This window comes from Mesoplodon densirostris, chromosome 8 (genome assembly GCF_025265405.1).
Source record: "Mesoplodon densirostris isolate mMesDen1 chromosome 8, mMesDen1 primary haplotype, whole genome shotgun sequence".
In the NCBI taxonomy this organism is placed as follows: Eukaryota; Metazoa; Chordata; class Mammalia; order Artiodactyla; family Ziphiidae; genus Mesoplodon; species Mesoplodon densirostris.
The window spans coordinates 79,912,784-79,933,046 of record NC_082668.1 but is presented as its reverse complement, the minus strand read 5'-3'; the positions used below and the strand labels follow the sequence as shown (position 1 = coordinate 79,933,046).

Here is a 20,263-nt window from a genome sequence, read left to right as displayed (position 1 = left end):
TGAATTTTCATCATCCAGAAAAAAGTAGAACAGTCTGAGTTTGGTAATTTCTTTTATCAACTCAGGCCTAGAACTCCTGAGATTGTTCTTAACTTGTTCTCTTCCTTCCGTCACTCCTGTAAACCATTCCTAGTCCTCCTAGGTTCTTATAACACAGGTTAGTTCACATGGTTCTCTTATCAAATGCATTCAAGAGTCCCACACTGAAACAGTATAAAGAATTATTTTTAGATCCCCTAGCTAGGCAATGGACCACCCCGACCTTCAGATTGACATTAACCTCAACAGGGCCCACCATACAGCAGAAGCTCAGCTATAGGATTTCACATGGGTTAACTGTTAATTTTTTAAAAAGAACGTGATTTGCCTCCTGGCATATCCAAAATATTCTCATAGGAACTTACATTTGTTTTTTCAAATTGTATAACCTAGAAATTTGTCTAAATCATATAAAGATGATAAAGGTTTCATTTCACTATTGCATTATTTTAAAGTATCTTACTAAATCTTTTGAAATGTAATCAAATAAAAATGTAACTGTTTGACAAAATCATGCATTCCATTTCAGTTTGATTTACCTTTGTGCTATTATGAAAACAGACTCTCAGAAAACCAAAATGACAAAACAGAGTAATCAAGGTCTATTTAATAACAAATTAATTTTTCATTACATTTTATTAGATGTGCAACAACTCCAATTTGAAGGTGCTTTCTTACTTATCCTATTTGTACATTTTTGGTACTATCTCTTGTTGAGCTACAATATAAAAGTCTTCTACAGGCAGCTTCGGGGACCAATTAACTCCATTAAATTATATCCAGTTATGTAGTGAACTGAACCACTGCTGTCTGGGGCTGTCTGCAGCTGTGACAATTAGGAGATGGAGAGAGGCAGAAAGGGAGAGATTGATTTTAATATGTCACTGAAGCACACTGCAACAATATGCCAGCGTGACTTTCAAAATGGCCTTAAAATATTCCAAACTCAGGGAGTTTCCTTGTTCCTGAGTGGGAGTTGTCAGACTGTCTGGCAGCATTAGAAAGAGGCAGAGAAAAGCTGATGTCTATATTGTGTCCTCTAATAATAAGTCTGCCTCTTTGCGACATCTCCCCCTTAGAAAGATCCGTCTGTTTGTTGTGAGAAGCGTGTGTGTGTGTGTGTGTGTGTGTGTGTGTGTGTATGTGTTTGAGTGCTTTGCCTCCTCTTGGGCAGAAGGCATGATTTCACCTCTCATATCTCACCAAACTCACCAATCCGAAGGACACTAACCCTCCCAAGGTCACCTAGAAAATTAGTGTTGTGGCCTGGGGGGAACCGAACCCGGGTGTCCCCACTCCAGTCTTGTGGTTGGGCACTAAATAATTTTCCTTCTCTTGTGAAAAAAAAAAATCATTCGGCGGGGGGGGGGGGCGGGGGGAGGGAAGTGAGAGATGAATCAGATTTCCTCCTCTTTCCCCCTTACCTCCCCTCCCCCTTAAGGAGATAAAAACTCATGAAAGCAAACAAGGTGTCCACTCCGCAGTTCTTAAGTGCGTCCCCCCAAAGAAGGTGTCCACTCTGCAGTTCTTAAGCTGGGTCCCCCCCAATCTACCCCCACCCTCCACCCCCAACACAAAGCGATTCGGGCTCCCAAGGCTTCTGCCCGTCAAGCCTGGGAGGTGAGGAGTGGTTAAAACTCAGCCCTCACCTCCAGCCGGTCCCGGCTCCGCTGCGCCCAAGCCCCGCCCCCGCCCGCCCTTCCCCCACGGCCTCGGCACGCCAGCCCCTCTCCCCTCTCCCAATCGGGCGCACCCACCCCAGATGCCGCCTGGCACCGAGCGCAGCCGCCGCCGCCGCCGCAGCAGCAGCACTTTCCACTTGTATTGATCACCTCCCGGCCCCGCTGAGCCTGCTCGCCGCAGCGGAGCGCGGCCAGCGCGCCAGCCCTTGGCAGCCCCGGAGCACTCGGGCTCCGGGAGGCAACTCCTTGCGAGCGCCCTGTCCGGGGTGCCCTCTGCGCTCTGCAGTGTCTTTCTCTCTGTCTGGGAGCAGAAGAAGGAGGAGGAGGAGAGGGAGGAGGAGGAGGAGGAGGAGGACGTCTGGTCCGGGCTGAGAGGTGGAGCAGCGGCAGCAGCCGCCGCCGGAAAGGGAGAGGCAGGAGAGACCGAGACTTGGAAACCCCAAAGTACCCGCGACCCTGCACGGCAGGCTCCCTTCCAGCTTCATGGGCAAAGTGTGGAAACAGCAGATGTACCCTCAGTACGCCACCTACTACTACCCCCAGTATCTTCAAGCGAAGGTAAAGAGGCGCCGGGGGCGGGGGGCGCCGGGGGCGCGCGCGGCTCTGGTCCGGGAGGGGCACGCGGCGAGCCCCCGCCGCCCCCGGTGGAGTTGATGGAAGGTTGCTAACTATAGCGCTGGCCTGGGCGAAGCCCGGCGGCGCGCGGGGCGGCGGCTGCCCGCGGAGCGGAGTGCGGGGATCGGGTTACAGAAAGCCGCGGGGGGAGAGACTAGACAGGAAAGAGCCGCCGGCCCCTTCCTGGCCCGGGAAGCGGGGAGGGTCGCGGGCCGAGCGGCGCCCCTCGCCGAGCCTTGGCTGCTCGGCCGCCGACGCCTGGGGCCCGCGGCAGGACCCGCTGGCGGCGCGGATCTTCGAGCCCTTCTCCTGGGCCTCGCCCGGCGAGCAGTAACTCTCGGCTTCCCTCGGAGTGGCGCGGAGCCTCCCGCCCCCCGGGGACGCCCCTCAGCCTCCCGCGCGCGAGACAACTGGGGCTCGAGGCGGGGGACGGGACTTTTTCCTCCCCGCCTCCGGCCCTGCGCGCCCGCCCCTCGCCTTGATCTTTGTGCGGTGTGGCACTTCACCTGGTTACTGATTTCTACTTTTACGCTGTTGTTTTGGGTAGAAAAGTGGCCAAAGTTCACTCAGCGTTCATTGATGTCCCTTTTAATCTTCCCTGTAGCTTCTGCAAAGGAGGGACAATGGGCAGATTTCGATGTAGAGAAAGAAGTGACTTAGTATTTAGTTTAGAGACATACTACCTTATATGTTTACCACAGATCGATTTCCAGTGGTGCTTTCTCAAAAACGGCCTTGGAACACGCTTAGGTAACACAGCGGATGACATGTAGTCATACACATTGCGACTGGCTTTCCAGGGACCCTGGGTACGTTGTTAGTGGGCCTACCTTATTTTGACAATAAGAATTTGATGCCTCCTAAACTCAGGAAAAAAAATATTGGGTCCATGAAGAGTGAGGGTTTCACTGCTTTGGAAGCTTTTTCCCAGTTTGGGAGGGCAAAAGTTGTATGCACCAGTCTTCTTCAACAATTAGCATCTCTTATCTTGACTCCTGGTGCCCTTCCAGATCACAAAAGATGCAGCCTCTGAACTTTCTTTGGGAGGTTGTAATCATGCCCTGCTTGCTGGCAGAGGGCATGTCTGGCCTGGTGCAGAGAATCTCTGATTCAACCTTGATAAGCTTTTCTTTCTTACAAGTGTGTGTGGTCCATGTTATGTACCTACATCATAGTTTTGTATGTGTCCATGTGAAAAGGACACTTGTTAGCATAGAGATCTGAAATTTCTTAGCCCTCAAGGGCCTCATTTTCACCCCCCTCCCCATTTTCATTTTACTTTGGGTCACCACAAAGCGGCAAGATGGTACCAGCAAGGATACCCATCATTCATTCTTGTGTGGTCGCTGCTGTATTTGCTTTCAGGGAGTGGAGGGAGGAACCCGTGTTTTGGTGAGCTACACTGTAAATATAAGTTGTTCAAAGAAATTTTGAAGTGTAATCAATGCTCTACCTTTTAGATATCATATATGTTTAATGCACTTGTTTAAATTATGCAGCATTGGGTACCTAAAGGACAGCCTATTCAACACTTAACTGTATGAATAATAAATAACATACACTCAGGTGAAAAAGAAAAAAAGGCCATGTTTCTACAGGCATATTCACCTTAGTAATTTTTATGTACCATTAGTAAGTTAGAAACCAAGTACATAGCATTTAATATAGCTAATGCAATGCCACTTGGCGCTTTTTGCCCCGTAAATAATTGAAGAGAGAGACAAACGGCAAGAGCCTGCTCTAGTAATTAGGGTCGGATCCCATTTTCTGAAAGTGTGCTTCCTGCATAAAGCATTTAATATTGATTTGTGTTACGGTAAATGACATTCTCAAAACTATTTTGCTGTTTCTACTATGAAATCTGAAATCCTATTATTCTGAATCTCTTTGTTTCCGGAGAAAGACACACATACTCACTTGACCTATATAACTTGGTATTAAAGTTTGATAATTAAATCTAAATTCCCTGTTGTAAAATATCTTGATTATCTCAGGAAGAGGCATCTCCTAAAATGTAAAGCGACTAGATGCAGATTTTAGGTAGCATAGTTCAGAACACATAGCCCTTTTTGTCTCCCGTATCTCATCTATCTCTTGGTCACATGGTATTGTGAGTCATTAAAAAAAATAGAGACCTGATTTGATTTGTAGTTAGTTTAAAAACAAGTGTTACCTAATCTACCTAAAGAGTTAATAAACTGACGTAGAATCTGTTGTCTACAGTGATGATCCTTGCCTCTGTGTGTGTGTATTTTAACCTTCCTGAAATATGGGATAGAAAACATCACTGTTTAAAGTACAGTGATGTGTTTGCTAGACAGAGTTGTTTTGAAACTTCTGTGTGGAAGCTATATCAAAAACTGAGGGATGGCACGATCGTTTACCAAGTGATATTTGACTTAAACTTGTGATCAAGAGATGGATGTGTTTTGAATTGAAAAAGAATAAACGGATGGGATTTCTTTTCATTAGAAGGAATAGATACCAATGAAAATGGCACTTGAAAATGAGTTTTGTTGCCATACCGTAAAAAGTTAACATATGTCAAATCATTCTTCGTATGTTAATCATCCAGAGTCTGTTTCAGAAAAGTTTAGTAATTTTTCTCTATAAAAATATATTAGTTACTTCTGCATTCCACTAACAGTCAACAACCAAAAAAGCCTGTGGAGCTGGATTACGGTGTGTGACCATATTGGTATGCTTTGTGCTTTGACAGAAAAAGATAATTATTAGAAAAAGTAATACAGCTGCATTAAACATAAACTAAAGTTGAGGATGTTATAGAAAGGCAGGACATGGGTGGAAATGAAGGAGACTGCGAAATTTTCATAATGCCTTAGCATAGAGTAACAGAGATTGCAAGTAACCTGATTTTACACGCTTGTTGAGTTTTTTGTATTTCTCCGTTAAGGATGGTCTTATCACAGCAGGGTTCTCTTTATCACCTGACACATTCATTCTAAGATATAGGTTGATGTAGCTTCATAAATATAAGCACGTATTGTTCTAAAGGATTTTCTAAATTATTAAGTGACTTATGCCATATTACTAAAAATTAAATTTGGTATCTACTTTTCAGATACACAGGAAAAATTCTGGAAATGTAACATATTTTAATTAACATTTTGTGTGTAGACATTTTCACTTATTGCAAGGCAATCCTTGAATTCTGTTCGTTTCAAAGATACCATGATGTACGTTACTGCCAATATGTGTATGCAAATATTTATGGAAATCGAAATACTAATTCTAGTTCTTCTGAAGAAAGGGAAGTACAAAATGTTCTTTACATGGTTAGCTAATATTTCATACCAGCTACAAGCAGTTTGACACATTTGTGTCTTTATTCATAGTTATATTGTTTTGTGTACTAAAGAAATGTTCTACACTAGAGAAATGTTTGTTTCTAAAACAAATGTTTGTTTTAAAGCTATTTTTGTATAAGTGTATGCCAAAGAACATACCTGAACCTAGCTTCAAAATCTGAAAAATAATGAGTAATATAATTTGGTATTCTATTAATGAAGCTACTAGAAAAAAAGCAGCTTTTCTGAATTGAATTTTTGGGTGCATTAACATTTTGTTGAATTCCTTAACTTTTCCTTAGTCATAGTCAAATGAATATTGTATCAATCTGTTTCTCCAGGAATGAGGGATCATGATTTGATACGTGGAACTACTGAGTATTTTAAGGTGAATTGGAGGTACAGTGGCATGGTATTAAAACTTGGGTTGCTCTATGTCTTGAGAAGTAAGTACGTTTGTGAGATGAATAAAGTTTGCTTAAATGCATCAATACAGTAATACAATATTTTACATGATGAATATACCTTATTTCCTTAAGTGAGCGGGATATTGTGGCTATCTGGAAGTGGTGTTGGAAGGCTCAAGGTCATGGAAATGCTAAAATCAAGATTCATTATGATGAAATATTGTAGCACCCTTCCCCTCGGATAGCCATTTCTTTTGAATTTCCATAATACATATTATTTTTTTATATGTCGGGAGACAAATCTTATGCTCCTAGAACGGAACAGGGAAAGATAAGTGAAGAGAAGTAGGAAAGTATTCAGTCATTTAGTATCAGTATAACTAGATATACCTTACATTTTTGGCAATCTTGGCTTCGAATTTAAATTCAAATATGGGCAATTTCCAGGTAATACACTTTCATGAAAAACATTTTTTTAAGCTTTACTGACATATTTCTCAGACTTTGTATTTTGCTTAATGGTTTTTTGGAACTTTTAAATTATCCCAGCTTACTTAATGAGTACTGAAAGTTTAATAAGTCGTAGGTCTTTACACTAAAGACAAAGGGACCTTTTTCCCTTTTCTTTTTACTAAAGAGGGAGTTGCCAGGAAATAAAATTCTTTTTTTTCCCTATGTCTGCTTAACCACTAAAAATCATGTGAGGAAGATCTAGAATGGAGGTAAAAATGATATGGACACCTAAATGTTGTTCATTCTTTTTAAAGATGAAGAATTTCTTGTCTAGTTTGTTTTTTATTGGATGCTCAGTTCCCTAAAGTTTATTTTCCCCAAGCATGGTGTCCTTATCCCACACTAAGTCTCTCTTCAAAGGCTATCAGCCCTCCCTATTTCCTTGCTTGATTTGCAGAACTGTAGGTGCTAAATAAATGCTTGTTAGTGACTATTATTATTCTGAATAAGTACACGCAAAATTTTTTTAGACCAGAAAAAAATTATAGACCAAAATCTACAAATATAATAACTCAGCCTGATTTTCTGATGAAATCTCAATATAGTTTGATTTGAATTTTAATTTATTTTGTTCCTATAATGAAAACTTCAAACATTTTATGAAGTGAGTAAGATCCCTAAGATGAATCACATATCAATTGATCCGTGCTTAATTTATGGAATCAAAAGTGCCTTTTTTTTGGCAGACTTTATTAAAGAATATGGTGCCAGAAAAAAAAACTCATAGTATTATATCAAAGAGGGAAATGTTACATGATGAATTGGTGACTCAGCCTGTCTTTGCCTCTTATTACTGGCCCCCACCAACAGGATTCAAACTTTTTTCTGCTTAATTTTCAAGAAATTCCTTATTTTTCAGAGTATTTCAGATGTGGTAAAAACATTTATTCATTTAATGGTTAATAACCAAAACATAAACTAGCATTAAGGTGTTCAGAATTATAATTATCTCTGTTACTGAGTGTTGTGTAACCCTAAATATGACATTCAGCCACCTAGCTTTTTATCTCATTCATTGGGTATTATAGGAATAAGCAGGAACTTATCCAGTTGTTCTTAAGTGGAAGTGTTTTATTCAATGTAACATTGCTTATTTTAAAGAAAGTGTAGTAATGATATGTCAGTGATTTAAATGCAGTGCCATAATATTTGGTACAAAATTAAACCATATATTCAAAATTGAACTTTGGGCTTGGGGATTTTATGTGGAATGAATGTAAATGTTCTGGTTTCTCTGCTGTATCATTTTAACGAGTAAGTAGTAAAACCTGGTGGAACTCGGCTGTTCCTCGGGAGAAGCAGCACTTGGATGATACAGACATTTACCACCGGGAGTTTGGTCAGATGGTACACAGCAAAATGTCTTCTTAGATTGTGTGTGTCAAACACACATGCAAATTTGAGCATGCACACAAATTTGATGACAGAAACCAAATAATTTCTTAATCAGGTAGAAATGTGGGGAAAAGTGTAAAGAGAATGGTGACAGCCAAGCCAACAAGCTAAATGTGTATCTCACATATTTGAATTCCTTATTTTTGCTGAATGCATCTAGTCTCCTTAACATAATTATATGAATATTTAAAATTTTCAAACAAACATTGGAAAATAAGTGTGTCAGAGATGGTGAGAGAGAAAAAGGGGGCAAAAATCAACATCTAGACCTCCTAGAGGAGAAAATGTTCTGTCTAAAACTAAACATTGTCATTCTCCATACATTGTCTTTTAGCTAATTCTTAAATGGATGCATTTACCATTTTAGAGGATAGAGAACGGTCTTCTGGATGACAGATATGAAAACCTAGATTCTAAAAGAGAGATTAGATGCTTATATCAACAGCTAACTTACTTATAAATCTGCTACTGTAAACACACAAAATCAATGTCTGGTGGATGATTGCCTACAATGTCTGTAACATCTGTATTCTGGAATTAGGCTAAATTTTAATCTGGTTGTTTGTGGGAAATTGCTGAGGCTCATGAAGGGCTAAAATACTAACTAAGCAATCGTATTTCCTTAGTGACCCCAGAGCACCATTCTCTGCACTTGATATTAGGAAAGGTCAGGGAGTGTAATATCTGGTCCCTGCTCTCCAGCTGCCAGGGAAGACAGAATAGACACAATTCAAGACATAAGCAAAGAATATTTACAAAACAGTATACCCAGGAAGGCAGCATACCAACCAAGGGTCTGAGTGACAGGAAGGCACTCAGATCTATATGTGGGATTAAAAACAGTGCCATGTGTATTGTGAGAAAAAGTAAAGTGCTAATAAAAGTTCCAGTAAACCTGGGAATTTTAGAAAGAATTGGGCTTTAGATTAATGAATGAAAATTTCTTGAAATGATAATCACCATTGTTTTGTATATTTTCTGCTCTATAATCCTTTTATGTCTACTTAGAACTTTAAAGAATATCACCTTTTTGTACTTTATGTTAACTCCTTCTCCTCAAAGTTTCATATACAATTACCTTATTTTACATTATTATTTTTCCAGTTTTATGCTTATAAATGTGCTATTAAACCCACCTATTAGGTTTGTGACAGGCCGAGAATATAATCCTTAAATGATGACATTGTGGTTATATAGAAGTATTACATTTATTGTTTAAACCATTTGAAGTGATGTTTATTTCTCCTAATTTATTAGCCTTCTTTGGAGTTTTGTTATGTTGCTAATTACATCTTTGTGTGCCTGCAATCTACATCTTGATAATGTGTCTATTGTGAGCTAGCATTTCTTCAGAAAATAACAGATTTTTTTATTATTCCTGATCTTTCATGGTTATAGCTTTTTATTCTCTTTATTTGGTCATTATCTAGCTTTAATTCTTTTAAAATAAGCTGTTTACTCTGCAATGGAGCTAAGTCCTTCAGGAGTATTATCCTCTGGCCTCAGTGTGAGACACAGAACCTATCCCTCTGGCTACCCATTGAACAACAAGTGCTATTGGGCTGCTGGGTCCAGAAAAAGAGCAATTTCAGGGAAGGTTTTCGTGCAAGAAAACAAGATCATTTCATTGATATGATAAATAATTTTTACTGATCTTGAAGGAAAAATGCATCATCTTCCCAGCTGTGCAAGTGGGTGGGCCTTCTTTACATGATACTAGTTTTGTTTTTTATAAGTTGAAAAATTTACTAATAAGAATGGGCAGAATTAGATGGATACATCATGGAATTCTGTGCTTTTTCTGAACTTGAGTTTCTTGGGGCGGGGAATCAAAGTTGCCGAAAAAGAATTTTAGATTATAAACTTACATTTCTATTATACTTAAGCCCCTCAAATGACACTATGCTATTTCCCCTGTTTAACACTTTCTAAACATGATGATTTTGAGACTTATAATTGGGAGTATGTTTGTGTTGGAAAACCGCTTAAACCCTTCCTCACCTGTAGAATAGCAATGAAATATTTTTGCAGTTTGAAATAGTCTCAGATAAAATATTTGGTTACAAGGAAAAGTAAATCATATCAGAAATTTGTAATACCACCAACTTTACCCTTGTCTTCTCAACAATAACTTGGATTCATCACCAAACAGGTTTTTGACGAATGCAGACATTTACAGAAAGAAAAATTTGCCAGTTTTTATTTTCAGGTCATTAACGGAAATACTCCCCAAACCCTCTCTTCTTCCTACAGAGCACAGCTTTGATTAATTGCATTGCTTTAAAAATGGAAGCCTTAAAAAAAAAATCCTAATCTCAGTTCTTAGGTTTTATTCTACATGATTATTTGCATACCTTTATTAACAACAACACAGAAAGAACTGGCTAGGAGAGAAACTTCTATAGCTGAAATTCTATAGCTGGGCAAATGATATTTTTTAGAGCTCTATGTGATTTGTTCTGTGATTGGGTATACCTTATCTTACAAGCGAATTGTGTTTCCAACAGGTTTTGTTCCAGAAAGTTCACTTATCAATTATTTAGAACTTGAAACTCATCTAGTATATTTCATATATAAATTGTTATCTTTAATGATAGGGTCCCCAGCCAACCCATAAGAGCTTGTGAATGTAACCCAGTTTATAATTCACATACACTTGTTCTGTACTGGTCCTGCCATAGAACCAAATCATCACACGGGGACAATGTTTCTTGGAGGAGGGGGGTGAGTATTCAGAGTTGGAATTCAGGGAACCCATCTTGGCCCCCTTTAGGAGAGTGAGGAATTTTCCCTAACTCACCTGAGGGGCAGTGGGAAGACGAGTTCCCTTAGTCCCTCAGAAGGGGCTTTGAGCTTCTAGGACTGGGGACCGGGTTTCAAGAAGAGATGGGAGGTGTGGCTTGTGGAGTCACGTGGGTCAGGGATTTGCGAAGCTGGGAGTTGTGGGTTCAGGAGCTTCTCGCTGAGTTAAGGCCCTGGGAGACGTCCTCGCTTCTCACTCCTGAGACTAGCTCCCCGCTTACTTTTTTCTTTGCCTGTGTTGGCCTCACTGCTAATCTCTTGTTCCCTTTCCTCCTAGCCCACCCCCAATTTTCATAAAGCAGTCCCCGGCTTTCCAAGGAGTAGGGCTTTTCATCCCTAGCTCATCACTGACTAGATTACTATAGCCTCACAAGCTTTCCTTCTCTTCCCTAGCACGTAATCAAGCAAACAGCTCTTGAGACTGGTAACAAGAAGGATATCAAAAGACAAAGAAAACATTGTCCAGTACCATCACTTCTCTTATTTTCACCAAGTCCTTGTCCAACAATGGTTCGTAACTCTTAGGGGAACCTCAAACCTTGAGAATCTGATGATGGCACATTCCCATTAACCTCAGATTTTTACTGAGACTCAGCCTGTAGAGCACAGGTTAAGAATCCTACCCTGAAAGGAGGGCAAAAATGGAACGAGTCTATGCTTTAGAGCATGACTCAGACCATAGATCCCTTGGTATTTTGATTCTGGATTGCTGCTTGACTCTGGGGTGAAGAGCTAGACAAAGCCCAAGGGCCTACAAAGTAGGAATGGCAAGGGTCCAGGGGGTTGGGCAATCTCAAAAGTGTGCTTCCTCTTTCCCATCTCATTTTCCCCCACTCCTTCCTTCCCCTTTCTCCTCCATTCCTGCTTCTACCTTTTCTTCTTGCGCAGTAACAGTAGTGCCACTGTGGACTGGCTTCTGGCCAGCTACACGTTTGTGTGCCCAGTGGTGAATCTGCCAGGGTGATGGCTGCATACAAGCTAGTCCCACTGCGTCTGCCCAAGTCAGGGGACCAAGTGGGTCTGACTTAATTTGGCTAAAAAAAAAATCTTTGCTACCTCTTAATGCTACAGATTATGATTAAGAATTTGCTAATTACAGTTCCCTCTTTGAATGGGATTTTCTTTCTGATTCCTTATCCAATTTTATATGGAAAATTTAAATAAAATTGTATTTGGTAATATATAAGTGTTATAGAAGCACAGACATGATGTAATACTTTGAACAAAAGAGAATATAATTAGCATAATAAAAAGTATTTTGATGCCAAATGTATGCTCTTAATGAGATTGGAACTTTAAATAGTGAAATGGTAAGCTGCATACAATTTTTCTGAACCCATAATAAAATTTAAAATCATATGTAACCATTTCTTTCTGTTTCTTGAATATTTCACAAAACTATTTTTTGTCTAAAAATAACCACGAAATATTGTGTTTTTCTGATTGGCAAAAGACTAAAAAAAGGTGTGTTTCTTACTTGGTAATAGTGCCTCAGATTTTCATTTTAATAGCAAAAATCTTAAATGTTGATTTCGATTGCTTTTTTTTAAAGAGTAGATTATATCTTAACGTATAAATAGGATTTCAAATGACAGTGTTCTTTTCTACCCCTCTATCTCTGTCACCAAATTCAAATTCATGTCTCAGCAGTTCGGGATGTTCTTCGGTGCATATCCTTTGAGCCTTCAAAATTTGATTTGACTGTGTGTTCTGATGATAGCTTGTTCAGATAAGCACATGGTGGTCGTCATCTGTGTGTCTGGGCCCTAATGAACATCTGCTTTCTAGGGCGCCACAGGAGCACCTTTCTTTGTTTCCTCTTCCTTTGCCTTTTTGATTTGAATCTTGTTAAACCCTGCAAATGGGGTTGTTTTTCAGTATGCAAATACTCCCATCTCCCTTTTTGGAAAAGAAAAAAAAGCGCCAGATATTTTAAACATGAACGCGTTGGGAATTTAAAAGGAGTCTGCAGGAAGCAAGTGCACAACTATAGTTCTACTCTTGACCACTCACACATGTTGTACTAAAATCATCTAGCTGAGATCATAGAGTTGGAGCTACCTGGTGGGCAATTTAATTAAATTCAACAAACACTGAGCAGGCATTGTATTAGGCCCTGGAAGGTGCAAGTATGTAAATGAGGCATGATTCCTGCCATTGTGGAGCATGAGATAATTTTTTTACTTGTTTATTTAAAATTTTTATTTTAGGTAGAACGTATATATAGTATAGCGCACACATTTTAAATATATAGATTGTTATGCTCACGTAATGGCCACCCAGGTCACTCTATGACATTTCCAGCACCCAGAAAGCACCCTCATGCCCCTTCTCACAGTTTCCTCCCCAGAGGTATCCGCTAGTCTTACTTCTATCTTTGTAGATTGGTTTTGCCTATTCTTGTACTTCATAAAAATGAAGTCTTATCATATGTATCCTTTTGTGTCTGTCCTCCTTAGCTCATTAACATTTTGGTTTGATTCATCCACGTTCTTATGTGTAGCTGATTCTTTTTTTAATGCTATGTAGTATTCTATTAGAGAATATATCATGATTCATTTATCTGTTCTACTATTAATGGGCATTTGGATTATTTCACTTTGGAGCTGTTATGAAAAAATTGCTGTAATTATTCTTGTTCATACCATTTGGTCAACATATGCATTTAGTCATAAGAGAGGAACTGGTAGGTCACATGATATGTGTATGTTCATCTAAAATGGTAGATATTACCATTTTCTAGTCCTACTGGCGAAGTGTGAGAAAGCTATTTGCTCTGTATGTCACTAACACTTGGTATTGTCAGTCTTTTTAATTTTAGCCCTTCTGGTGGGTGGTATCTCATTATGGTTTTAATTTGCATTTCCCTGATGATTAATGATGTTGAGCACTTTTTCATATATTTATTGGCCAATTGGATCTCCTCTTTTGTGAAGTGTCTTTCAAGTATTTTGCTCACTTCTTAAACATAACAGCTTTATTGAATATAATTCACATAACAAAACTCAACGTTTTGCTCGCTTTTTAAAAAAATATCTTTATTGGAATATAATTGCTTTACAATGGTACGTTAGTTTCTGCTTTATAACAAAGTAAATCAGCTATGCATATACCTATAGCCCCATATCCCCTCCCTCTTGCATCTCCCTCCCACCCTCCCTATCCCACCCCTGTAGGTGGTCACAAAGCACGGAGCTGATCTCCCTGAGCTATGTAGCTGCTTCCCTCTAGCTATCTATTTTACATTTGGTAGTGTATATAAGTCAATGCTACTCTCTCACTTCATCCCAGCTTACCCTTCCCCCTCCCCGTGTCCTCAAGTCCATTCTCTACATCTACGTCTTTATTCCTGTCCTGCCCCTAGGTTCTTCAGAACCGTTTTTTTTTTTTTTTTTTTTTTTTTTTTTTAGATTCCATGTATATGTGTTAGTATACGGTATTTGTTTTTCTCTTTCTAACTTACTTCACTCTGTTTGACAGACTCTAGTTCCATCTACCTCACTACAAATAGCTCAACTTCGTTTCTTTTTATGGCTGAGTAGTATTCCATTGTATATGTGTGCCACACCTTCTTTATCCATTCATCTGTTGATGGACACTTAGGTTGCTTCCATGTCCTGGCTGTTGTAAATAGTGCTGCAATGAACATTTTGGTACATGACTCTTTTTTTTTTTTTTTTTGCGGTATGCGGGCCTCTCACTGTTGTGGCCTCCCCCGTTGCGGAGCACAGGCTCCGGACGCGCAGGCTCCGGACGCGCAGGCTCAGCGGCCATGGCTCACGGGCCCAGCCGCTCCGCGGCATATGGGATCCTCCCAGACCGGGGCATGAACCCGTATCCCCTGCATCGGCAGGCGGACTCTCAACCACTTGCGCCACCAGGGAGGCCCACATGACTCTTTTTGAATTATGGTTTTCTCAGGGTATATGCCCAGTAGTGGGATTGCTGGGTCAAATGGTAGTTCTATTTTTAGTTTTTTGAGGAAACTCCATACTGTTCTCCATAGTGGCTGTATCAATTCACATTCCCACCAACAGTGCAAGAGGGTTCCCTTTGCTCGCTTTTTATATGGGATTGTCCTTTTTATTGGTTGTAGGTTTTTAAATAAATTCTGGATACAAATCGTTCATCAGATATATATGTATGAGAGTTTCTCCTCCCAATTTTCAGTTTTCCCTTTCATTATCTGATTACTATCTTTTAATAAATAAAGTTCTTAATTTTAATGAAGTTCAGTTTATGATTTATGTTCACCACTTTTTGTGTCTGTTTTAGAAATCATTGCTTACTTTAAGGTCATGAAGTTATATTCCTATATTTTCTTCCAGGAGCTGTATTTTATCTTTCACATTTAGCTCTGCAATCCATTTCTAATTAATTTTTGTGTTTGTGGATAGGGTCAAGATTCATTTCCCCCCCATATGAATATCTAACTGATCCAGCAGTATTTATTGAAAAGACATTTTCATTTTCCCCTTTGAATTTCAGTGCTGCCTTTGTTGTAAATCAGGTGACCACATTTACGTGTTTCTTTTTCTGGACTTTTTGTTTGGCTCTGTATGTATTCTTGTGTCAATACTACCTGGTCTTAATTACCAGAGCAATATATTAACTGTGTATTCTTCAAAGTGGCCTTAACTATTCTAGATCTTCTACCTTTTAAAATAAATTTTAGAATAAACTTATCAATTTTCATAAAAAAAGAAATCTGATAGAATTTTTATTGGACTGACATTAAGTCTATACATCAATATTGGGAGAACTGATATCTTCCAGTCCGTCTTAATCCTCAGCAATTAAGTCAAGTTTGGGGTTTGGGTTGGGAGGGTGGTAATTATTACATCATAAGTACATTTGGCAAAATCAGTTCTGATTTTCGAAAGATTTATCCAAATATATCATCTTTTTAATGTTACTCATTTATTAGAGAGATCCTTTATCCTATGATTTGCTTAAACCCTTAAATAAATTACACTTTAAAGGATTATAAATAATCCATCTAAAAATTCAAGTTACACACCTCAGTGTTGGTTACTATGCAGAGAGAATGTCATTGTGTATAGCTTCATGTAATCTGTAAGAAGGATATCTCTTCTTATTTATTTATGAACTTACCACTTTTAAGTAACTGATAATAAAACACAATGGAAAATTATTGTTTTAAATGCTTATTTCTTAAATACAGCCAATGATTTCTTCAAAATTTATAGTATGATAGTTGGCATAGACTCTAAGAAAATAATTCTTTTGAAGGGCAAGAGAGAATATTCATTATCAGGTAAAAATTAATTTTGAAAAGTAGCTTATAACTGAAACTTCCCCCTTAAGAACAGATGACATGCTTTTTGATTTTTCTTGAATGCATCTCAAAATGTAACTGTTTCTCCTTTATATTCTTTATTTTCCCTTTGAGGCTTCGTTTATTTGATGATGTGTCATCCAATCACCTTGTCTGATATAAGCATGATAATCAGCTGAAAATTAGTTTGTGTTTGGAGAACTTACTAACATCCCCTGTGATTTGTTTTTTTTTTTTAAATATACCCTGGATATTGTGAAAACAAAGGCTGGGAATAGCTGTGCTTAGAAAGCAATAGGACATTGCTGCCCTGTGGGCTTCTGTTCCTTCAAACTTTTTCGTAGATGTGCTAGAAATCTCATATATATTTTTTTCATGCTTTATATTTAAGGTTTTTAAGCTTTGATTACTGCCGACTTCAGCCAGCCAAAAACAACTACATAGAACTTTCAAAGCTTATTAGTTCTGGCTAGGTTAGCTTGGGTTGAGTAGGAGGTTGAATAGGTGACTTCTGAAGTCCCTTTCAACTCTAAATTTTATGATTCTGGTAATTTATAACATCCAAGAATCACAGAATGTTAGAACTAGAATGAACTTTAAGATAATCTGATCCAAGCCACTCACTTTCCAGATGAGGAAACCTACCCAAAGTGAAGAGACAGGAGTAGAGCTCCAGAGCCAGGGGCGGGGAGTAGGGGGGGTGGGGGAGGGGGAGGGGGAGTGACAGGAGGGCCAGGCCTCACATGACTGGCCAGCGCTGTGACCTGAAGGAGGGAAGGAAGGAAGAAGGCAGGCCACACACAGCTTTAGCAGCTATTCCAGGAGACTTATCAGAGGCTGGACTGGGGTGTGAATGGGGCCAGCGTCACCAGCTGGTTTCTGATTGGAAACCAGTAGTGGTCACCCTGCCGGCCAGACTTCTGCGCTTCCTTCCCCAAGTGCGGCCACTTCTCCTGGTTTGCCACAACAGTGTCCAGATCTGATTCTGCTTTGTTCTCCTGTTTTTAACCCTACAGGTTAGCTGGGTAGCGCTATCGTAGCTGGGTCCTGCTCATCCTCCATGGCTTCTGGCCTATTCAAGGCCTTGTCTCCTTCTGGATTCTTCCTTTACCACATTCCTAAGGGTCTTTGTTTTCATAGCCCTGGGTCTGGGGCCAAAACCCTCTCACTTTTTCAGCACGCCTGGAGCCTTCCCACACTAGCAGGATACACTCCAGACTACTTCATTCTCGCTAAACTTTCTCTGTCCTGCCGTCACTACCTGCTGTAACCTGTTTGGTCACCAAAACAACAACAACAGCACAACCCAGAGAGGCTCTGATTAAGCACCTCCTTTCTTTGTTGAAGCCAACGCTCTCGTTCAGCACTCTGATGGGAGCCACTTTCTTCCTAATGCCAAGCACTCCACGTTAGTTTCTAGTATCTCTTGTTTTTTTCATGAGTTGTTTGAACATAGTTGACAGCCTTCTGCATTTATATAAGATCAGGTTTCAGGAGCTCCGTTTTAGTCAATTACGTGGAAGACCTCAGAGAAAGAAAACACACAGTAGGAGGCATCAACAGGTCCATTGTGCTACTTGGATACAGCTTTTCCCTCATGCTGCTTGGATCATATACTCATTAAATACATTAGCTGGAAAGAACATGCCTGGCCATATGCCTCACTTTAGGGAAATCAAATACAGGAGAAATTGGGATATAATAAGCAAATAAGAGAGCATGATTTTCCAACAGTTTACAAAACGTTCTCCAGTGAAAATGCCTCCCTAAGTTCATTTACATATTTCTAAGACTTTGACAGAAAGTATAATTTAAAGTTGAGCCATCAGGAGTCATGGCCTATTAAAGAGTAATTAGATATTAAGAGAAATAGTTTGTGAAATAATTCCTTAAGTCAGTTGGAAAGGGTGAGTTTATTTTGTCGTATTAGATTTACATCGAACTTCTGAGGAATACATGATTGAGCAAAGGTACAACTGTAGTAGCCTTTTGTGTTTGTTTTGTTTTGTTTCTCACTGTTTCAAAAACCCTCAGTGCTGATTGGTTCAAACCTTTTGGTTTTCCTCCTACTAGTGTGTGTAATCATGACTGGTAAACTCTGGAAGCCATGCCATGCACAGAAGGAAATGACAGAAAGGCCTGTGGGTGATTTAAACTCATCATATTAGGGCCTCTACATTATCTGGGAGGAAAACAAATTGTTTGTGGACCATTATTAGTTGATAAGGGTCACCGTCAAGGTTTCCAGGGTGGCGGTGTTTTTAACGATTGGGGAGAGACGTGCCTTTTTAAAACATCTTAGGGTGCCTCTTTTACAGAGCAGTTGATTTCTTGGGCCAGAAAGTTCTCTCAGGTGGAGTGAGTGAATCATCTTTAAACAACATGTTGCAAAGCAAAACGAAACGAAACAAAAAAACACCATGTTGCTCCAACATATTTGGCTATTAATAATGTGTGCATGTAAATTGCTCTGTCTCTCCCAAAACACAGCGGTAGCTTTGTGTTTGAATTTCCTTTACTTATTTAATTATTGCAGGAAAGATGGGCCTGCTTGACACTTTAGAAGTCATGTACATTGTTTGTCTAAGTTAAAAACATATGTATTCCATCAGAGTGACTTAAAGGAAAGTCAGGGTTCCAGTAAGCGCAGGAGTAATTATTATCCTTAGAAACAGGGAATTTTTTTCTGATCCAAGTTTACTTCCTAAACTAAATGTTTCTGTTTTTAGTAACCTTTTATCTAACTTTTTCAATATGTCAGGAAGCTTTTGAACAAAGTTTACTCACATTTTAAAGAATGTACAGGCCTATTAAGGCAGATATATCCAGTTCTGCATTGGTTATTATATGCTCACTCTTGGGCAGCTGATAAAATCTCATTTTTAGGATGTTTAAAATATGGGGACATAAGAGTTTACTAATTTGATCTTTCTTCATTCCTTATTATATGTTAACTTTCACTAAGTGGAATTTCATTTAGACTATATGTAATAAATTTACATTATAATGTAATATAATTCACATGTTGGGAGATAAGATGGAACAAGTCAGAGAACATCAGGAAAGAAAAAGCATAGCATGAAGTTTTATGTGTATTTAAACTGAATTTAATAACAGTTTAACGTATCATTTTGTTAACAGTAATTTGTGTGTATGTTGTCTCCTTTATAAGAATGTAAGATTCTTAAGACAAGAAATACACCTTGTTCATTTTTGTGCCTATTACAATGCTCTGCACATAGTAGGTAGTTAAATAAATGTTTATTAAATTGAATCCATGTCTATTGTTTACTAATATGATAAAGAGAATTATGAAGCACAGCCAGAATTCTTTAGGGGTGAAATGCTAATGCTTAAAATACACACATGATTAGGATAAAAACGGGTTTTTAGTCTAAATTACCTAAATAATTTTCTCAATCTGTAGCTTTACTATTAGACTCCTTGTTTGTGCCTAGAAGGCCATCACTACTATTAATCTAGTTTGTCATTGTCATATAAGCATTTCATGAAGTACAAAACCAAAATATTCAAGTTAAATATAACAAATGTAATGTGTATAGAAATGAGAGGCCCGGGCTCCTCTGGTGGCACAGTGGTTAAGAATCTGCCTGCCAATGCAGGGGACACGGGTTCGAGCCTTGGTCCGGGAAAATCCCACATGCCCGTGCACCACAACTACTGAGCCTGTGCTCTAGAGCCTGCGAGCCACAACTGTTGAAGCCCGTGAGTCACAACTACTGAAGCCCGCACGCCTAGAGCCCGTGCTCTGCAACAAGAGAAGCCACTGCAATGAGAAGCCCGTGCACCACAATGAAGAGTAGCGCCCCCTCGCCGCAATTAGAGAAAGCTTGCGCGCAGCAACCAAGACCCAATGCAGCCAAAAATAATAAATAAATAAAATAAATAAAATTTAAAAAAAGAAATGAGAGGCCTATTAAAATGAAAATTTTACTTGTAATTTTTTGAATAACATATGGATGGGGCATTATTATTGAAAAGCAATTAAATATTTTAAAAGGGCTACATTTCTAAGAACGATATATTTTAGGATTAGCTGGAGGTCTCTAAGGGCCTAGAATTGTGTCTGGAAGGGTTTGTGATTATAGTTGTCAGGGTTTTGACAGGAAACACATTGCATACTCAAACTCGGTATTCAAGGGATGTTTAATAAACAAGGATATTTACAAATGTGTTGGCAGG

At 39.3% G+C, this 20,263-nt stretch overlaps 1 protein-coding gene across 7 annotated transcripts in view; it reads left to right on the top strand.

Annotated features, from left to right (window-relative positions):
- Positions 1-1,772: 1,772 nt before the first annotated feature.
- Positions 1,773-20,263, top strand: part of RBMS1 (RNA binding motif single stranded interacting protein 1) — a 212,241-nt gene continuing 193,750 nt past the window's right edge. For 3 of the 7 annotated variants that reach the window (XM_060105802.1, XM_060105804.1, XM_060105810.1), the window contains exon 1: positions 1,775-2,279. In XM_060105802.1, the coding sequence (XP_059961785.1) occupies positions 2,205-2,279 (75 nt within the window). In that variant the 5' untranslated portion in view covers positions 1,775-2,204. Of the gene's footprint in view, positions 2,280-20,263 lie in introns of all 7 variants that reach the window. The other 4 variants (XM_060105807.1, XM_060105806.1, XM_060105809.1 and 1 more) reach the window with 3 other exon arrangements.